At 42.5% G+C, this 20,814-nt stretch overlaps 1 protein-coding gene and 1 pseudogene across 1 annotated transcript; one reads left to right on the top strand and one right to left on the bottom strand.

The window, feature by feature from the left end:
• Window positions 1–274: 274 nt before the first annotated feature.
• On the top strand, window positions 275–1,806 carry LOC111180491 (olfactory receptor 2G6-like; annotated as a pseudogene).
• A 7,478-nt stretch (window positions 1,807–9,284) lies between these two features.
• Window positions 9,285–16,822, bottom strand: ZIM2 (zinc finger imprinted 2). The gene is given in 6 exon segments (XM_089902021.1): window positions 9,285–10,671; window positions 12,144–12,236; window positions 12,432–12,558; window positions 13,832–13,879; window positions 14,497–14,597; window positions 16,205–16,822. Coding segments are annotated over 6 exon segments (1,851 nt in total). The 5' UTR covers window positions 16,587–16,822; the 3' UTR covers window positions 9,285–9,571.
• Window positions 16,823–20,814: the final 3,992 nt, after the last annotated feature.

Here is a 20,814-nt window from a genome sequence, read left to right as displayed (position 1 = left end):
ATTTATTTTTGGCTGTGTTGGATCTTCGTTGTGGTGCATGGGCTTCTCTTTGCGGTGGTTTGTCTTTGCGGTGGCTTCTCTTGTTGTGGAGCACCGGCTGTAGGCGCATGGGCTTCAGTAGTTGTGGCTCACAGGCTCTAGAGTACAGGCTCAGTAGTTGTGGCGCACGGGCTTCATTGCTCCGTAGCATGTGGGATCTTCCCGGACCAGGGCTCAAACCCGTCCCCTGCATTGGCAGGCTGATTCTTAACCACTGCGCCACCAGGGAAGCCCCATGCACTGCTTTTTGAGCATCCCCTGCCATTCGCGAGCTTTTCCGAAGACACAACATGACCAATCTCAAGGCAGTGCCCGTTTTCTTCCTCCGGGTTTCTCAGCGGTCCCTGAGATACAGCTGCTCAGCGCTGCTGCCTTCCTTTTGGCTTACCCGGCCGCGTTTCTGGGGAACATCTCCATCGTCGCCGCCGTGACGCTGGACGCCCGCCTGCACACGCCCATGTACTCCTTCCTCAAACACCTCTCCTTGGTGGATATCTGCTCCGTGTCCACCACCCTGCCCCGGGCCCTGGTGGCCACCCTGCTGGGCTCGGGGCAGATTTCCCTCCATGCGTACATGTCCCAACTCTGCCTTTGTCTGCCTGGAGTCCGCAGAGTGTTTTCTCATCACCTCCATGGCTTGACCATTGTCTGGCCACCTACAGGCCCCTGGTGTACGGGGCAGCCATGAGGCCCCAGACCTGCGTCTCCGTGGCGGCGGCCTGGGGAAGTGGGCTCCTCTTCTCTGCCCTCCCCTAACCAACACCTTCTCCCTGCTCTTCCGCGGCCCCAACGTGATTGACCACTTCTGTGACATCCCACCACTCACGCGCCTAGCCTGTGCCAACACAGGTGTCCACGACTGCGGGATTTGCAGCCAGCAGTTGCGTCATCAGCAGCTGTTTCAGCCTCACTGTCCCGTCCTATGTGCGCATCTTGGCCACGGGGGTTCAGATCCGCTCAGCAGCCAGCCCCTGGAAGGCCTTCTCCACGTGTTCCTCCCACCTGGCCACCGTCCTCCTGTTTTACGGCACTGGCAGCTCTGCCTACATGCCCACCGCGCGATATTCCCCACAGCAAGGGTGCCTGGCTGCCGTCTTCTACTGCATCCTCATGCCCACCCTAAACCCGCTTATCTACAGCCTGAAGAACAAGGACGTGAAGGGATCCCTGCGGAAGCTGTATCTTCAGGTGCCACCTTAAGACATGGAGTGACCCAGAAATCCAGCCTCACAGGATTTTCCTTGTGGTCATAGTGGAGGTGTTAATGTCTCCAGAGACCACCAGGAACACACTGGGTGGCCCAAAAAGTTGACAACAACGTTGATGCTGATTCATGCAGGAAGCCCCAATAGGCAGCTGGATAAAATGGAGACGTGTCCAAGGTGCATTTAATTTAGGCAAATGGTACTGTACATACACAGGGGAAGGTAGAAAGAGGGAGAGAAAAATTTAAAAAACAGTTGACTTTCGGTATTCACGGGCTCCACATTTGCGGATTCAACCAACCGTGGATCGTGTACTCTGTTTACAATCCCTGGTTGGTCGAACCCATGAATGCAGAACCTGTGGGTATGGAGGGCAGACTATGGGACTTGAGCATCCATTCTGGTATCCTGGTGGGTCCTGGAACCAATCCCCTGTGGGTACTGAACGACAACTGTGGTAAGGGGTCATTTCATCCCAAAGCCCACCAATGACCCTGTATCCTGGAGTGTGAGTCCACTAGGGGACTTTCTGCTCAGCTCATCCATTTCCATGGACCTCCCACAAGTGATCACACCTTGACCTGCTCAAAATGATTCTAATGCTTAGTGGTACACACATTCCATCTAATATTTGTCTGAAATGCAAGTCAGTGAGTTCATCAGAAGAAGCAACTATTCTGGAAGAAAAACAGTCCATATCGTACTTGCAGAGACACGGTCTTCATGTGGCTCCTTCCTAAGAGAACATCAGGGATACATTTTTCTTTCTCTAATGTTTACCTGATAGCACTGTATTGGTTGGGTTTTGGGTTCAGCTGCTTTAACAGACCAAACAACAGTGGCTTAAATAATACAGAAGGTTTTTTTTTTTCTCTTTCCTGTAAACATGGGTGTCTCTACACCACAAAGTCATCCTGAGACCAGGTTCCTCCCATCTCATTGCTGTACCATCCCATACAGTCTCCTTATCCACGTGGTAGGAGAAGGCTTACTAGCAACTCATTCACAGTCCAGCTGCAGGAAGGAAGACAGAGGAAGTAGAGGGCAAGGAGAGTGCTTTTCAGATGTGACCTGGAAGTTGTACCCATCACTTCTGCTGACATCCCATTGGCCAGTGCTTAGTCACATGGCCGCTCTGACCTGCAAGGGATGCTGGGAAATGTCTCCAGCTGGGTTGCCATGTGCTCAGATAAAGCTCCAGAAAAAAATGGAGAGAACAATATTTACTATTTTTTAATCACTCCTCCACATCTGATCTCTTGATGAGCCACCATTTTTAAAAATAATTTTATTTTATTTTTGGCTGCATTGGGCCTTCGTTGCGGCGAGCGGGGGCTGCTCTTCGTTGCGGCGCGTGGGCTTCTCACTGCGGTGGCCTCCGTTGCGGAGCATGGGCTCTAGGTGCACAGGCTTCAGTAGCTGTGGCACGCAGGCTCAGTAGTTGTGGCTCGCAGGCTCTAGAGTGCAGGCTCAGTCATTGTGGCACATGGGCTTAGTTGCTCCGCAGCATGTGGGATCTTCCCGGACCAGGGCTCGAACCAGTGTCCCCTGCATTGGCAGGCGGATTCTCAACCACCGCACCACCAGGGAAGTCCCCAAGCCACTATTTTTTATTCCACCTATTGTCATGCTTCCAATTCTTCCCTTTTTTCCCAGGCCACCTGTACTAGTCACTTTTATACATTATCTCTATCACTCTTTATAAAATCCTCTTCATTTTACATGTGGAAGATGAAGTTCAGATAGGATAGGCAATCTACCCAAAGTTCAGAGGGTTGAGAAAGGATCCAATATTTTTGGTCCAGAACCATTTGGGGTTCTACTTTGCGGGAGGGGGTGTTCTGCTTTTTAATGATAGAGATTGGATTGTATTTCTCTAGGACTTTAAAAAATCTTACCTTGTTGAGACATTTCTTTGGGAGTTTTTAGGAGAGGGTTGCAGTGCTACCAACATATCCTTGAGGGTTGAAGAGCTCTCCTTTACTTGAGAACATCAACCTCTTGATCAAATGCATAATCCCTGGGAGAGACATAAATTGGCATGTGACCAGCCAGCCAGATCAGGCAAGTCTTTGGTGATTCCTGGGGTTGGCAGGCACATGCTAATGAGTCCCATCCTGGTATAATCCCTTCCCCTTGTGTGGGAGGAAACTGTGATTTAACTTTAGCAAATAGAATACAGCAAAGGTGACAGGTGTCACTCCCACGATTACCTGAGATATACTGTCTGAGGCAGAAAACATCAAGGCCCTTGGTGTAACCCCCAGACCCCTGAGTGGCCAACTCCCTATCAGCTCCAAGGTCACCTCATCCGAACAACCTTCTGTGGCCCTGCCATCCAAAGCAGATCTCCTCCAGGTGACTCACCATGCCTGCATCCTGTTTTGTTACCTCCATTGCATTTATCATCCTTCTGAAATTACCTAAGTTATTCAGTTTGTTTGCTCTGCCCCGAATCCCCATCCCCTTCCTTCAGATATAATCCCCATGAGGGCAGCGCTCTGGTCTCCTCAGTACTGTATCGCCTGTGTGTCGTAGTGTCTGGCACACACTGGTGTTCAATGTGTATTTTTCTGAACGAATATGAAGCAGAACAGCAAAACACAAAAATCAGAGCTTCCCTGGTGTGAGCTGGGGTCCGGGGGCTGGGATCCCTGAGCCTTGGTGGTTTCCTATCTCCATGGTCATTTCTGCAACACCTGCCTGGAATCTTTGGGCCCCACAAATCCAGTTCAGACACCCCTTCCTGAATCAGATTAATACCTGCTAGTGAATCTAAACCACCATTCATTGAAAGATACTCCATTATTTTAAGTTTCACTAAGGAAGAAAAAGATACTGCCAATCAAACCATGACACCTCATCAACAGAACACATCCTGATCCATGTTAAAACATGCTGTTCAGCCTTCAGATCACAGTTCAAGCATTACTTCCTTATCACCCCCTGCTGGCCAACTTAGCCCATTTTTCCTTCTATACTCTCATCACTCATTTCTTCAAAATATGCGTTGCAATTTTAATTATTCTATAATCATTTGTTTAAAATTTGTCCCTGACACTAGAATGAAAGTTGCATGAACACAGACATTACTTTGGCTTATTTACTGTGGTGCTGATAAATCAACTCTCTGGAAAAAAAAAAAAAAGCATTTGTCAATTTCCATGGTGTAAACAATCTCACCACAGCTAATGCCAAGCTACTGATAGCTTAATGACTGATTTGCAACATTCTTGAATGTTTAACAATTAGCTCTTGTGAGCTGGTACTGGCATGCTCCAGCACACAGTTGACCCAGACCAGATTCTCCCTGTACATAATAGAAGCTCAATAAACAATTGGTTAGTGAATGGATAGACCATCGTTGAATCACATTGAATGGACATGTAGCAAGCACTTCAGACTTCACACAACTACACAGAGCTCTTCAGTTATCCTCCACACCTGCATCTTCCCCAGTTTTCACCCCACTTAGTGGCACTGTCATCCATGAATCAGGACAGAATCCTAGAAGGCATACTGTATGGTCAGGCCACTCAAGGTGGCTGTTTTCTTGCTCTCTACATCCCTGCTGGACCAGCGCCTGCATCACCTACACTCACACACATGACTGACTTTCCTACACTTGCCCCAAGTCCCAACTGATGATTGTTCTTATCAAAGGGGCCGTGAGGGTCGTGCTCCTCTGCTGGTTTCCCTGGTAACCAATGAGCCCACCTGATGTTAATTCCCCCATAACTGGCAATCTCCCCTTCCTCGCCACGGAGAGAAGACGCCATATCCTGCCCGCCGTCTGCCACACACGGTGCGGTGTTGCTTCAGACGTGTAAGCGCCCCAACCCATTAAACCACTGATGTCTCTGTTGCTGACTCCGGGCTCTTTCTTCGGTCTTGAGGCCGGGCAAGTTCAGGCCTTGAGGCCTGTGGGGTGCAGCCCAACAACTGGCAGGGCCAGCCAGCAGACCGAGGAAACTCCTGTGAGCACCAAGACGTCGGGAAATACAGGATGGGAAATGGAAAGTTGTGGGGGCTGTCCGCTCACATGTGGGGCCCAAAGGTTTCAGGGGTGATCCTGAATGTTGCAGGGGAAATCCCAGGGTGGCTGTCCACTAGTATGCAGGGCCCTGTGGTGGCTGTTGATAAAAGAAATGTTCACACGTTGAGATACAGGGAAGTCATTCAGGCTTATACCTGAGTTAACTTGAATGTTATGCTACTTAAAATAGCCTGTTTGTGGCCTGTCGTATATACGTTGTACATCTGCTTTAATTAGTTAAGGGCACACTGACCAGAAGGAAAGAATGTCCATGTTAAAAATAAAGATTAAGTGCCTCTCTTCCTTTTCCTCCTTTAATGATAAAGACTCCCTTCCCAGGTTCCAAGGCCATACTGACTTGCTGTGTATGTGCTGATCTGTTGTTGTTTTTTTTTTGAAACGTTGAAGAAATATAACCCTGACTTGTTTAATGTTCTTTGCTCTGACAATATATAAAACTGCTGAAAACTGGAGCAGCTTCTCAAGAGTAATCTGGGAAGATGGCTTTCAGGTTGACCTTCAGTTTGGCTTATAAAAATAAAAACTCTTTTCTATAATAAAACTCTTTTCTATTCTTCTACAGATTATTATTTTCATTAACATTGCTTTGGCGTAGTTAGCAGGATATCAGAAGAACCCACCTGAGGTCACCTGGAGTCTCCTTTAGACCACGCTTGTAACAAGCATGGGCCCCTTGAGCCCCTCTGGCTTCACAGCACCCTTCAGGTGATTTGGTGAGTTTTTCCTGATACCTGGGTCTCCTTATACTAAGTGATGGTCCACGACTTTTATTTGAGCTGTTATCTTAAGACTTGGAGTCTTAAGAGGGTGCCGGTAGGTGTCCTAGGCAGAGGACCTGGGGGAAGGTCCAGGCAAGAAGGCCTGGAAGGAATTTTGCAGTCAACTGGGTTGGCTGATTTTTTAAATGTGGCTTAAAATTGGAAATTTAAATTTAGATTTGCACTTTATAGTAAAATGAAACTAAAAGAAAGCAGGAGATTACGCTTCTAAAGCCTCCCAGCTCCTGGACAGGCAGCCACCCACTGGAGCTCCGGCTGGCTTCTACAATTGGTACGGAGCCAATACTTACAGATATTTACCTAACCCTAAATTGGCCAAGATGAAAATTTTTTTGACATTCCAAAACTAATTTTGCATGCACAGCTAAACACAGCTGGCTTGAAAAAACATCTTTTCAAAGTTCTGACCCTCAGAGACAAAAGTACTCCTAGGAAAAGGCTTGAAGTTATAACTCTTATCATATCCTTGAAATGCAAACACAGCCCATGCTGCCTGAGACTACAGCCTTGGCTTAATTAGTAGAAACTAAGACCTTAAAAAAAATGGACTTTTAAAACTCAAGCAGGAAAACTATGAGATCTCTGTGTCTACCTGGATGTATGTATGTTTGTGTATGTTATAAATGTGATCTGTTTCTACCTACAGATGATATTATCAATATGAATTTGTAAAAGAGCTCTATTGACTTTAAGCACTTACAAATTAATATTTTTAAATGTAACAAAAAAGTAATCCAAATGTTTAAAGGATCATGTGATATAGAATTACTCTTTAATAAATGAAAACAAGCCTAAGTTGTTGCTTTGATTAATATAGACATGTCTTTAGGGTCATCAGCATTAAGTATTAATACTTTAATTGTTCCTAGGTTTACTAAAAGTAAGTTCATGTTATCTTTGTTACAAAATTTGTCAGCAAGAAAATTAACTTGGTATGATGATATTTTCATAGGTAATGAAATAGAGATCAATGGGATTAAAATTTTTACATGAATTCTTTAAAAATGATTGTTTTATTGTATGTCTACCTAAAATTAATTTCTCCAGATGTTTGATAACTTGAAACTTTAGTTTTCCTAAATTAAATTAAATGATGGGAATTCACTGAACATCCAGATCATTTTCAGTTAAGATAAAAATACTGAAACATTCATTGCTAAACATGTCTAAATTTACGTACTTTGTCGTCTTTAGAGAAACACTAAAGATTTTGGGTTTATTAAACATATATCTTATACCATATTAAAAAGAGAAATTATGGGGAGGGACTTCCCTGGCAGTCCAGTGGTTAGGATTCCGTGCTTCCACTTCACGGGGAGTGGATTCGATCCCTGGTCGGGGAACTAAGATCCTGCAAGCTGCGTAGTGCAGCCAAAAAACAAACAAACAACCCAAAAAACTCCACAAAAAAACAACAACAAAAACCCAACCCAAAACAAAGCACAAAAAACAAAACCCACACACCTATAGTTAATGAATCCAAATGGGTCTCTTCACCTGAAAGGCTGAAGTGGGTTGGGTACCATGGCAATGTACCTGTACTTCATCCCTCCTTCAGGGTCTCACCTGGAGGAGACCTGACTATCAGATGGTCTGGGCCCTAGCCCTAGACCCAGAGTGGTAGGAGATTCAAAGCTGGGGCCCAGGTGGGTGTATGGCTGACCCTTCTGAGGTGGTGGTATTCATAAGTGTGTGTGTGTGTGTGTGTGTGTGTGTGTATGCACATACTTACTGCTATGCTTCTCTGCATTTTCCTTTAAGAGCATCTGTGGCCCCCAACTGCTGGAAGTGTAGGGTTTGGCTAGCTTGAATGCATGTAGTGGGGCAACAGTGAAGGAACCCCATTTCTGGGATGCTGGATTTTTGAGAATTATAACAAAAAAAGAAAAACCCTACACAAAGAAACCTACAACTGCAACAGTATGTAGGAATAACTAAGGGGAACTTACTTTGCTGGCTGATAAAAATGCTTGAGTACATAAAAGAACAATATCATATTCCCGGATGCTAAGTTTAAATGTAACAATGTTAATTCTTCCTAATTCATTTATAAATTCACTTCAATAATCATCAAAAGGCTGTTTTTAATTGTTAAACAACTTTTCATCTGGAAGAGTAATAAAATTCATTTTTCTCATATAAATATAACACACATAAATAAACTTCTTAAAGGCACAGTGATAGAAAACTCACATGAGGCTATAAAAGTTAAAAAGAATACAGATCTATGATATAATAGGGTGACAAAACAATGAAACAAAGTGGATGATCCAGATACAGAACTGTATTATAAAATAAAATATTATGACTATGTATCACTTACTAAAATTGATGTTGGGGCAATTAACAATGGGGGATAATTTTTTTCTTCACATAATACATGAAAGTAAATTCAATAATAGTTAAAGTATATTTTACAAATAATAAAAACTGCAGGAAAAAAATACTAATGTTTAGAGAAGGTTAGATTTTTTAGGTTTAAAAAAGATATCAGGGGCTTCCCTGGTGGCGCAGCGGTTGGGAGTCTGCCTGTAGATGCAGGGGACACGGGTTCATGTCCCGGTCCGGGAAGATCCCACATGCCGCGGAGCAGCTGGGCCCGTGAGCCATGGCCACTGAGCCTGCGCGTCCGGAGCCTGTGCTCCGCAGCGGTAGAGGCCACGGCAGTGAGAGGCCCGCGTACCGCCAAAAAAAAAAAAAAAAAGCTTTCTGAACCCCTTATACTACAAGTGTCCCCATCTGATTTAATGTGAAATAATGTTGGGATTACTAAAAAGGAAGACGGCTGCAGTCAGTATAGTACTGTACCTATTCTTCAGAGGGGTATGGCAGGAATAAAACAACCCTGGGTTGAGCGTCAAGATAGATATAAAATAAATATCTCATGGAATCTCAAAAGCCAAACCTAACCAAACCACACTGGGGTTCAGTTCTTACCCCATCACTTACAACCCAGGTTAAATCAAATGACAACTTGGAGTTTCAAGTTTGCTATACCTGTAAAAATGAAATAAGTATCCTCATACTAGGTACAATGCAGCATTCCTTAAAAGATCAAATAATATATTTGGCAATGTTTTGTAAATCAACAAGTACCGTGTAAACATATTACCAATTACTTCAGCTTTGTGGATGAATCAACATAGGTACACCTCAAAAATCTTTTTACCATGCCCTCTGCTGATACATCCCATGTGGTAAAGATACTGTATGTAAACACTTCTGTAGTAATTTAGGCAACAGAGTTCCTGTCTGGAGCCCAACTACCAGTTGCAAGTTTTTTGTCAGGATGTCAAAATCAAGGTTCTCCATTCTATGGATAACACCAAAGAAGGGCAAAATCTATTAGCTTCTTTCCTATGCAACAAAAATATTCTTTGTAAGGTTTTTTGCCTGAGTGACTGACACATGCGCTGACTCTCCCTTTGCAAAAAGATTGTTCTAACCTCTTGCAACCATTCTCTGTTTTCTGACCACACCACGAATAATTTTCAAGTTGTTAACAAGGTGTGAGGGCTGGTGGAAGACCTTCTCATATTCAGAGCACTCAAAGGGTCTCTCTCCAGGGGAAGGTCAAAAGTGTTGAGAATGTTCTGAGTCAAGGTTTTTCAACAGTAACTGCGCTCAACCGGTTTCTCTTGAGAATGGAGTTGATAATGTTGAGTGAGGCAGGAGGGTAAGCTGAAACACTTCCCACACAGCTGACACTGGTAAGGCCTCTCTTGAGCATGAATTCTGTAGTGCTGAATGAGATGTGAAGTCCAAATGAAGACTCTGCCACAGTCACAACACTGACAGGCTCTCTCTCCGACACGGTTGTGTTTCCGCTGATATCGAATTAAATGTGTCTTGTTTCGGGGCAACGTGGGTGGAAGGGCTTTTGCTGCCTCATGGGCTTTGAGATGTTGAAAAAGATGCACATCCTGGATAAAAGCTTTGCCACACTGGAAACATTCATAGTAGTCCTCCTGACTATGAATTCTTATGCAGCCATTGATATTTGCACGCTGAGTGAAAGACTTTCCACCTTCATTGCACCCAGGGGACTTCTCACATGAATGAGTCTTCTGATGTCTGGTGAGGTGTGGCATGAAGTAGAAGGCTTCTCCACACTGTTTACATTCAAAGGGTTTCTTCCCTGTATGGATCTGCTCGTGTCTCTCACGGGCCAACTGGGTACTAAAGCTTCTTTCACAAAATTCACGTCTGTTGTGTTTGTTTTCTTGGACGAAAGGCCTGCTGTCTACCGGCTGGGGACTGGTGCAAATTCCAGGAGGAGTGCGTTCCTGGGGATCCTTTCCTAGAAGACCCTCTGACTGTTTAGTAAGATCCAAGCGTCTCTCAAATTGATCACGGTCATGGCTTCTTTCCTGAGGAAGGGTCTTGGGGTCATTCATTTTTACCGGACTCAAAAGTTTCTCCTGTTTGACCTGGTGCAAACCCAATGGATCATCGGGAGAAGACTCTTCTGCACAGACACACCAGAAGTTACCTACGTCCAAATCCTGTCTTCCTGCCCCTGAGGATGATTTTTCTATAGGCAGGCTTTGCTCTGGAGTTAGATCTTTGGTTTCAGGTTTTTTCTCCCAATCTAAAAGCAATGTAAAAGTTCCTCTACTATTTTTACTCAGAGAGACACATCATTGTAGTAGAAACAGAAGAAAGAGACCAAACATAGCAGAACAGTTCTTAAAGAGGTTTGAGAGTTTTCTGGGAACCTAAGGAGAGAATGGGAGGATGGAAAGGACAGTAAGCAAGGAAGGGTGAGGATGAGGCAGAAAAGAGACCATCCAGGAGGACTGAACGTTGACAAAGATGCCAGAGACACAGACAGGAGAACAAGGAGGAAACCAGAGAAAGAGCTGGGATTGGGGTTTGTCTGCATCCAGACCATGCTTGGCAAATTACTACTATGCCAAGCAACTAATAGCTGTGGCGATAAAGGGATTCCACTGTCAAGTCAGTTTGGGAGATACCATAGGATCCAAGTCAAGCAGCTTTCAATCCTGTAGGACTCTTCAGAACCTTTAACTGGCATCTCAAATTCCGAAGAGGGGAAATATAGTATGCAGCATTTCTCTAACTGATCTCATCATGAACACTTTTTTTTTTTTTTAAAGAACGCCTATTACCATAGTTCTACAGGACCATTAGGGAAACGCTGGAGTAAACAGGTCAACAACCTCTTGCTCAGAATAAAGCAAAAGGATTCTAACTCTTTTCTTGGCTCCCAATCTCTAATCTTATCCCATTCCCTTCAATTCACCATTTATTAAATGTCTATTTTGAGCAAAGCATTATCCAACCAGATGGTCATAACAAGTCTCTAAAAAGGACCCCAATCAAGCTATAAATGACTACAGGAGAAGAGATGGGGGTGGGGGTTGATTCCATTTAGGAACAGGAAAAACTCAACGGAGGGGATGGCATTAGGGCTCAGTAAGCAGTGAAGCGGGTGGCAAGCTTATAAAACATCCTGAGCAAAGACACTGAACTGTCAAAGTACACAGTCCTGGGGAGCCAGCGACACAGGTTTCTACTTGGAATATCTGAGAGAGATGAGGGTGGGATGTGAATTTTAGGCCAGATTGGGATGGATTTAAATGTTTTGCTAAAAGTTTGGATTTTCTTTTGAGGGTGGTAAGAAGCTGGTCAAAAGTTTGTGCTTTATAAAGGCAACCCCCTGAGTGGGGCTGGAAAAAGGAGTGGTATCACGCCAAGGTTTTTTGCTTGTCTCAGTTAAAGAGGAAAGACCTCTGATTTCTAGGTGCCAGAGGAAAGGCATGAATGAATGCATTCATTTATGTTGGAACACTAGAGAAAAGGGAAACTGGCCTCCCTGGAGCTGCTCAGGAGAGGAACTCATGCTGCAGGAAGAGATGAGCTTCAGAGAGGAGATGAAAGAAGTACTGAGTGCACGTGATGTGGGGAAGCGGCATGAACCTCTGAGGTGAGAGCACTTATCAACCTTCGCCCTGAGCTGAGAGGGCTTTGGGGAACAGCTCCCAGGCCCCTCCTGGCTGACCGGGGTTGTCTTCCCACGATTCCTGTCTCACTACTCACCTTGACATATCATTGTACTGCTGTCTTCCTCCACTGCACGTGACTCCTCCGCTTCCAGCCTTGAGATAATGTCAGGTTTAGGGAACTGGTACCCTGTTGAAGAAGGAGACTCATAACTTGGGGGTTCTGTCCTGTACCCACAGGAACTCCCAACCTGGGTTATAAAGACGGTGAGATAATAAGGAAAATGCAAATTTAAACAGAAGAAAAATAAAGCCTGTTTCCAATGATTTTGCCACCAGGGACATATGGCAATGTCTGGAGACAATTTTGGTCATCACAGCTTACCTAGGGAGACCAGGTTCCTATAATTTTCCAGCATCAATTCCCGGTAGAGTTTCCTCTGAGCAGCAGTAAGGTAGGTTAATTCCTCTGGACTGAAGTCCACAGCCACATCCTTGAAAGTCACCAGCCCCTAAAATACCAGACACACTCCTAAATGATTGAAATCTAGGAATTATCCCAAGGAGGGGGAAAGGTGCCTGATGAGAGGGGACTGACCATGAAGCAGATGTTCAGACCAGGAGAAACCTTCTAATCCAAGTGTTCTAATCCAATTAGATTATTTCTAGGGACTTAGAAAGATACCTTTCTTTGTCTTATAGTCTGAAAGAAGTGAGAACATTTCTGAGATAGTTCCTGCTGCTAATTTTGACAGATTTGGGTTGCAGGAGAAAAATCCTTTTAAGTCACTTTATAAAGAAAGAAAAAATGCAAATAATTAAAAGCTGAGCAGTATACCTCAACCTCAGGAATCAGAGACAGTTGGGTTTAGGTTCTGGGTCTGGTTCTTTCTAACAAGCTTTATGAGAATGGATAGGTTAAGCCTCAGTGACTCATCCATAAAACATAAAGAGCTCATAAATATGAAGAGATATTCGATCTTATTAATAAATAAGAAAATACATTTCAAAATGACAAAGTATGATTTTATACCCATTCAACTGACAAAAATTAAGAAGTCTGACAATACAAAATATTGTCTTAAATGTGGACCCTTGGGGCCTCTTATAAGATGCTAAGGGGAATGTAAATTAGTAAACCACTTTGGACTCAGAAATTCTGTTCCTAGGTATATTTGCTCATGTGTACTTGGAGATAGATATGTTCATAACATCTGTCTTATAACATCCAAAATATGGAAAAAACCCAAACATTCATTTATAGTAGAAGAAATAAATATATTATGGTATAGTCATACCATGGAATAGTATTCCAGCAATACAAACTAACTACAGTTACATGCAACAATTTTGGTAACCGAAGGGTGAATTTAAAAAGCAGATATTAGAAGACTACATAAGACTATGATACCCATTTTACTAATATACATCTTTTGTGTTTTTATGGAAACATTATGCAGATCAATGAACATATGACTTAAACTAGAGGGCGTGTACTGGCTGCCCAGCTCCTATAGAGGGATTTATTTGGCTCACATGTGTTTTTTTAAATTCTTTCTTCAAAATTCATATTAGCTTCCAACACCAAAAAATTTGTATATTTCAAATTATTAACTGGATTTTTGGCTTCTCTTTAAGAAAAATCAGGAGATCTGGGGATCTGGACCCACATTCTTACATGGTGCCATCAGCTGAAGCCGAGTCATAGCTTCCCCTTAGATGGGGCAGGTGCCCCCCCAGTTTGTCATAATCCACCCACTTACATACAGTATTCGTTTATATTACCTCAGTAGTCCCTGTGGGCATCTTCACTTGGGATCCTTCACATGGACACTGTAAGGACAGAGGGCTACTCTCAGGAACAGATCATCTAGGACAGTGTTTCTCAATTTTTTTCCCCCCATCTCTCCCTCAAGGAGCATTTTTAGACAATTTTTTTCCTAATCGTCACCTCCCTCCCATGAATTCTTTTCTGGTTCTAAAGGAAGTGCAGCATATTAATTTCTTCTGGTTTCAAAATGTGATTTAACAAGAACATTGAGCAAATTAAAAAAAAAAACACCTCACAACAGTATCATGTCCCTGTAATAGCTGCCATTTATTTCATATACAAAAAGGAGCATAATAATAGTACAAACCACATGAGGGTGGTTTTGACTAAGCCAAAAGTGGAGATAAAATGGAATACTAAACAATGAAAAATTAATTCAAAAGATAGGAAAAGAGGAACAACGTTAAAGATATAGTATGTGGGGTGGTGATAAGTGTGACAGAGAAAAATAAAGCAGGGAAGGGGAATACAAAGGGTCAGGAAGAGGCTCAGTTAGGTAATGTTTATATAAAGACTTTGAGGAAATGAGGATGTGGTTTAATTAGACGGGGAATGTCTGGAAGTCAGGAAGGGGAGGTCCCCATATTGGAGAACTAAATCAGAAGAAAGCCCGACTCACCTGAGATCTAGCAGATGGTATACTGTCAAACATCATTGTGCCCTTCTTTTGTTGTTCTTCGGTGTTTCTCTTTTCTGCAAGGACACAGTCCCGAGCAGGGAAACCCAGAAGGGAGCAGAAATGACCATGGAATTGAGTCCAGTCAGGCAGCACCCATAGGCACAGAGAGTAGCCTACCACCCCCACGCCATCCTGTCCTGCCACGGGACGGAGCAGCAGTCCTGGACTTCCTATGACAAGAGAAAGAACACAGAAATCATTTCTCAGCTCAATATGGCAAGTTCCAGAAAAGAGTTCTGGTTATCTTCCACCTCTAAACTCTTCCATTGCTTCTCAGTACCTTCCAAATAAAGCAGGAGTTCCTCTTTATTTATATCAGTGGTCCTAGCCTCACCGTCCATTCAGTTACCAGGGAACCTCAGTTTCCCAGTTGTAACATGAAAATGATAAGACCTCTACTTCTAAGGGTTCCTGTAAGGATTAAACATTACATATGTAAAGCACACAGCATGCATTTTTTTAAAATGGCAACTCTTATTACTAAGCTTTCCCTACATCTTTTTCACTCACTGATCTAGAATACAACCACCACCTTCCCTACAGAAACTTGAACCTTGAAGGCCTTCCTTGCCTGCAGTCTCTTTCTAAGTGTATCTTTCATTAATCTGTAATTTTTTTCTCATATCCTAGAGAGCTCTTTCCTTTCCCCTGAATTCCAGCTCCGTCAAAGGCTGTGCCTTTGGCCAAGTTTAAAACCAACGTGGGACAATATCCCACATGTCCACTGGAGGCAGTGTAACACCGTGATTAAGAGCACAGACGCTGGTGCCAGCCTCCCAGCTGAATCCTGACTGCCAATTACTAACCGTGGGACCAGGGGCCAGTCATTCAACGTTTTTGTGCCTCTGTCTCCTCATTTATGGAAGGAGGGTAATACCTATTTCAAGGGCTATTAAGAGAAGTAAATGAATATTATAAAATACTTAGAATGTAGTACATTTTAAGTGTCCAACATGTTCACTATTAACATCTTCAAAATTCTTTTAAGGAATGCAGGTGCACAGGACTGATCAGAATCCTTAATTCATGATACATCAGTATTCAGCCATGCATGACCCTCATGTTTATTTCAAATTTGTTTATACTTTTAAATGTAATTAACCCATCCCACTGGTCCACACCCAAGTCTTGTTCCCTTGTCTTTCTCTCCTTGTCTCTCTATATACACCCAAACAATACTTTGTTTTTAGTATCAACTTTATTCAAAGGACTATTAGGAGTGAACAGCTTTCTTCTCTCATTATTGAAATGCCCTTAGTTCCAATCTAGTAACTTGAGTTTCTAAGAGGCAAGTCAAATTTTAACAGAAGTTAAATTTCCAGGCCTCATATCTCCCACATTTTATGCCCTCTTTTTTTTTTTTTGGCTGTGTGGTCTTTTGTGTTGATACTAAAGTTCAGGCTTAATAAGAAATGTGGAGGGGAGGGGGAACAAAGCTGGAGGGAAGGGGTACTCCTAGAGAAATAATAAATAAGCAAAAGCCAAACCCCTAATTTCTTCCATTTCACACAAGATTAGGCAGATTAGACTGGATTATAAAATTCATTTGTTCAGTCATTCAACAAATCTTTATTAAGCTCCCTATTACATGCCAGGTATACAGCAAATGTTCAATAAATGCAAACAGCCAGTTGCTTCTTTCCTCTCTCGCCTCTCTCCGCACACGCTTGGATCCAGTTTGCCACCAGGTTTCCTGCTTCCTTGCTGCTCTTGGGCTGTTTTGGCCTCACCCATGTCTGAACCTCCTCTGGCAGAGTATTCAGAAACTGCTCCAGCACCAGTTGCTCTATCATCTGCTCCTTGGTGTGGGTCTCTGGCTGCAGCCATTGCCAGCAGAGCTCCTGGATTTGGCTCACAGCTTGGTGAGGCCCAGTCACTGACAGGTATTGAAAATGCCTAAACTTTTGGGGAGAAACTTTCAGAGCCCCTAGGTTTCTTATGCAGATGGTTTCTGGATTTTTTTCTTGATCGTGTAGATGAATGAGCTGGGGATTCCTCGAGATATCCAAAACCTCTGTCATGTGCAGCATCTTTACAGCTTGGCCCTTCAAAGGATGGAAATACTCTAAAAAGCAGGCTGTTTCAGAACACACTGCTGTGGAAGATGGTGTGCAGAGTTGTACCAGATGAAGAAAGGATTCAGAAACCTCAGGACCTCCAGAAATTACACAGAGAGACTCACAAATGGCTTCCACAGTTAGGACTGGACAGCAGAGGTTATTTGAAGCAAAGGAAGTTAGCTCTTTTCACACAAATGTCTAAATGAACATTCACATAGATTTGCACATCTACAGACAGGATGCTGCCTCAGTCACAGTACCAGGTCTAGAAGATCCACAGGCACAGGCTAGAAAAACTTCAGAAATGGCAGTGAAGGGAAAAGAGGCTTGAACCCCAAACCACAATGAACTGAACTAACTGATGAATCACAGAAGAATGTCACTTAAAAAAGTGAATTTGGGGCTTCCCTGGTGGCGCAGTGGTTGAGAGTCCGCCTGCCAATGCAGGGGACACGGGTTTGTGCCCCGGTCCGGGAAGATCCCACATGCTGCGGAGCGGTTAGGCCCGTGAGCCATGGCCACTGAGCCTGCGTGTCCGGAGCCTGTGCTCCGCAATGGGAGAGGCCACAACAGTGTGAGGCCCGCATACGGCAAAAAAAAAAAAAAAAAAAAAAAAAGTGAATTTAAATGAGTTAATACAGAATGAGGAAAGATCCTTACAAAACATACATCCTACAAAGAACTGGATTCATATGCAAAATATATAAAGAAATCATACAAATCAGTAAGAAAAAGGCAAACAAAACAAGAGCAAAAAGGTTAAAAGATCTGAGCAGGTACTGCACAAAAGAAGACAGCTAAATGGCTGTAAATATACGAAACAGGGCTCAACTTCATTAGTTATCAGAGAAATCTGAATTAAAACCACAATGAGATATCACTACACACCCTCCAGAATATTCAAAATGAAAAACTCAGATGATAGTTAAGCGTTTGAGAGGAGACAGAACCACGGTAGAATGGTATATTCATAACAGTGGAATTCTAAACAGAATTGAGAATATGGATGCATCTTGCTGTTGAGTAAAAGAAACCAGGCTCAAAAAAAGGTCCACATTACATGAGTCCATTTGTACACAGGTCAAGAACAAGCAAAACAAGTCTAAGGTGTTAGAAGTCAGAATGGTGGTAACAGTTGGGACTGAGATTCGGGGGGCAGTGGTAATGACTGGGAGGGGACAACATAAGACGTTTCTGGAAAGCTGGTAATGGTCTATTTTCTTAATCCAGGAGCTCATGACATGGACACAGTGTATTCGTTTTGTGAAAACTGAGCTATATACTAATGGTTTGTGCCTTTTTCTGTATTATATTTGACTAAAAATTTTTTAGCTGTGTTATAGTCGTGGGGAAATATCTAGGTTGTAATATTAAGTGAAAAAGCAGGAAACAAACTTGAATATAGAATGTATACTCAACCATATAAAGCACAGGAAAAAAACTGGAAAGTAAACCAAAATACCACACCAAAGGAGTTATCTATGAGCAGTGAGACTACAAATTATTTTTACTGGTGATTTTATACTTTCTCCCTCAAAACTACTTCCTAATTTCAAATGTCCTACAATGAACCTTCTATCTTCTATGATCAGGAAAATAAAAAATACTTTTCTTCTATAAAATTTGCACTCTATGAAATCACAAACAAAATTGCCACTTGGGGAAAACATTTCCTTTTTTCTTTTCTCCTCTCCACTAAAAAACATGCACCTGTGATTTATATGACAACTAGTTTTTCTGTTTGAAGGCATTTTTGTTTTTCATTATTATAAATCATAATGAGTGAACACCACTGAAACTAAGTATTTGTCCACATCTCTGATATTTCCCTTCTAGGACAGATTCCTAAAAGCGAAATTACCTGGACAAAGGGTATGAACTTTTTAAAAAGTTCTTAACACAATCTGCCAAATTTTCCTCCCAAAGGCTTCCACCAATTTCTTCTTCCAATCTCAATATATAAGATTACATACCCACCCGGCACGTCAATAGGCCAGCTTCATGGGCATGTAACCAGTGCAGTCACACAAAGCCTCAGAAGGGCTCAAGCTTAATTTAATGCTCTCTTGTTGCTGTCTTGAGACTTTCCATATTTTAAACAAGGGGCCCCACTTTTTCATTTTGCACTCCACCCTGCAAATTATGTAACTAGTTCTGCCAGCCAAGAACATTATCATTTCTCAAAATCTGTTGCCAATAAGACAAATTAAAGATATATTTTATTCTTTAATTTTGCATTTCCTTTGATTAATAATAGAGCTTACTACTTTTTTCAGATTTATTGGCCAATTATACATTGCTCCTATCCTTTGCCCTTTTTCCACCAGGATGTTCCTATTGCTGATTGGTAAAGCCTCCATATAAAAAAAGGATATTCACTCTTTGACCTATTTGCTTAAAAAAAAAATTCCAACCATGCCACACTTTCTCTTTAGTCTTCATAGAATTTTAATATTTCAAAGTCCAATTTATCACTACCCATTCAGAGATCAGTTAAATATTTAAATATATTTTCTTATTTCTTTATTTAAACATTTCATTTTAATTCTTTAGCTGGAATTTAGTCTGGGATAAGGTATGAGAAGAGTATAATTTTTTCTAAAACCTTTCCCACCTACCACCAATTATTAAATTTGCTATCGCTTCCTTCTTGGGATGTATGAGGCCCCCCTGAATTGAATTTCTAGGTCTGCAGCCTCCAGGGAAGGATCCTGAGAAAGGAGTAGTGGAAATGGCTGTGAAATCCTGCCAGCCTGCCTCCCAAGACTAGCCAGGTCCAAAGCTAGAGCAGAGAGTCACAATCCTTTCTCCTGGCCTAAAGAGGGAAAGCAAGACCTTGAACAGTCAAGGCCCTCCAGGCCACAGGTACTGAAAAGAAGCTCATGGCTCTGTCTCCTCAGAGGGCACCCTCAGCATCCCTCCTTTTCTCTCTTTTACATAAATTCTTGATTCTGCTTCCCTTAAATATTTATCTTTTGGAGCTCAGTCTTATCCTAATCCTACATCCCTTATCATCCAACTTTTAACCACATACCTCAGTAGTTCTTGGCACATTGTTTTTCTTCCTAAAATTTTTTTACTTAAACTTTATTTTTTAACTCTTGATACCACTAAAGCCATCTGGGCAAAAGGCTCTCTGATGTCAACCAATTAATGACTTTGTTCGGTGCTTTGTAATGCTCATTGGTCTGCTCAGGTTTTCTATTTCTTGAATCCAATTTTTAAAAAATACTTTTCCAGGAAAATCATCCATTTGCTTGAAGTTGAAATATATTAACACATGATTGAGAATTTGAAATATCCTAAGTACACAACTTTATCCTGTCTATAATCAATGTTGTTTTATTCCTAGTTTGTCTTTTTTGTTAATTACTGCTATTTTTTTTCATTATTGCCACTCATCCCAGGTACCAGCTGCTACTTCCAATGCCATTATTTTTGTTTTCTCATGTATTAGTTTCACTTATCTTTATTATTTTCTTACTCCTGGTTCCTTAAGAGTTTTATCAGTTTGTTTGTGGGACTTTGGGAATCTCCTGAAACAAATGCCTAATTTATTTCATTCTTTCTTGACTATTGAAAGCTGTTAATTTTGGTTATATATCAAATTTAGGGGATGTCACCACTCCTGTTTCGATTATTTTTAAAATAATTCATAATTGCACTTCTGATTTCTCCATTCACCAAAAAGTTCCTTAGAAGAATAATTTCATTTCCACTTTAAACATTCATTATTAAATATTTACTTGACATACGGGAAGTAAATGGTTTCTTTATTTTGGAACATTAGCCATCTACACAAAATGATGTGGAAACGTGGGTAATTAGTAGCACCTTTCTAAATTTAGCTTTTCTCGGGACTTCCCTGGTGGTGCAGTGGTTAAGAATCCACCTGACAATGCAAGGGACATGGATTCCAGCCCTGGTCCAGGAAGATCCCACATGCTGCGGAGCAACTAAGCCTGTGCGCCACAACTACTGAGGCTGTGCTCCGGAGCCAACGAGCCACAACTGCTGAGCCTGTGTGCCACAACTACTGAAACCTGCGCACCTAGAGCCCATGCTCCGCAACAAAAGAAGCCACCGCAGTGAGAAGCCCGCACACCGCAACCAAGAGTAGCCCCTGCTCGCCACAACTAGAGAAAGCCCACGTGCAGCAACTAAGACCCAATGCAGCCAAAAATTAATTAATTAAAAA

The sequence above is a fragment of the Delphinapterus leucas genome, chromosome 20, assembly GCF_059928025.1.
Source record: "Delphinapterus leucas isolate spDelLeu-1000000601 "Yukka" chromosome 20, BTC_Dleu_Yukka2, whole genome shotgun sequence".
NCBI lineage: Eukaryota > Metazoa > Chordata > Mammalia > Artiodactyla > Monodontidae > Delphinapterus > Delphinapterus leucas.
Note: the sequence above shows the minus strand (reverse complement) of the source record. Positions and strands in the feature narration are given on the sequence as shown.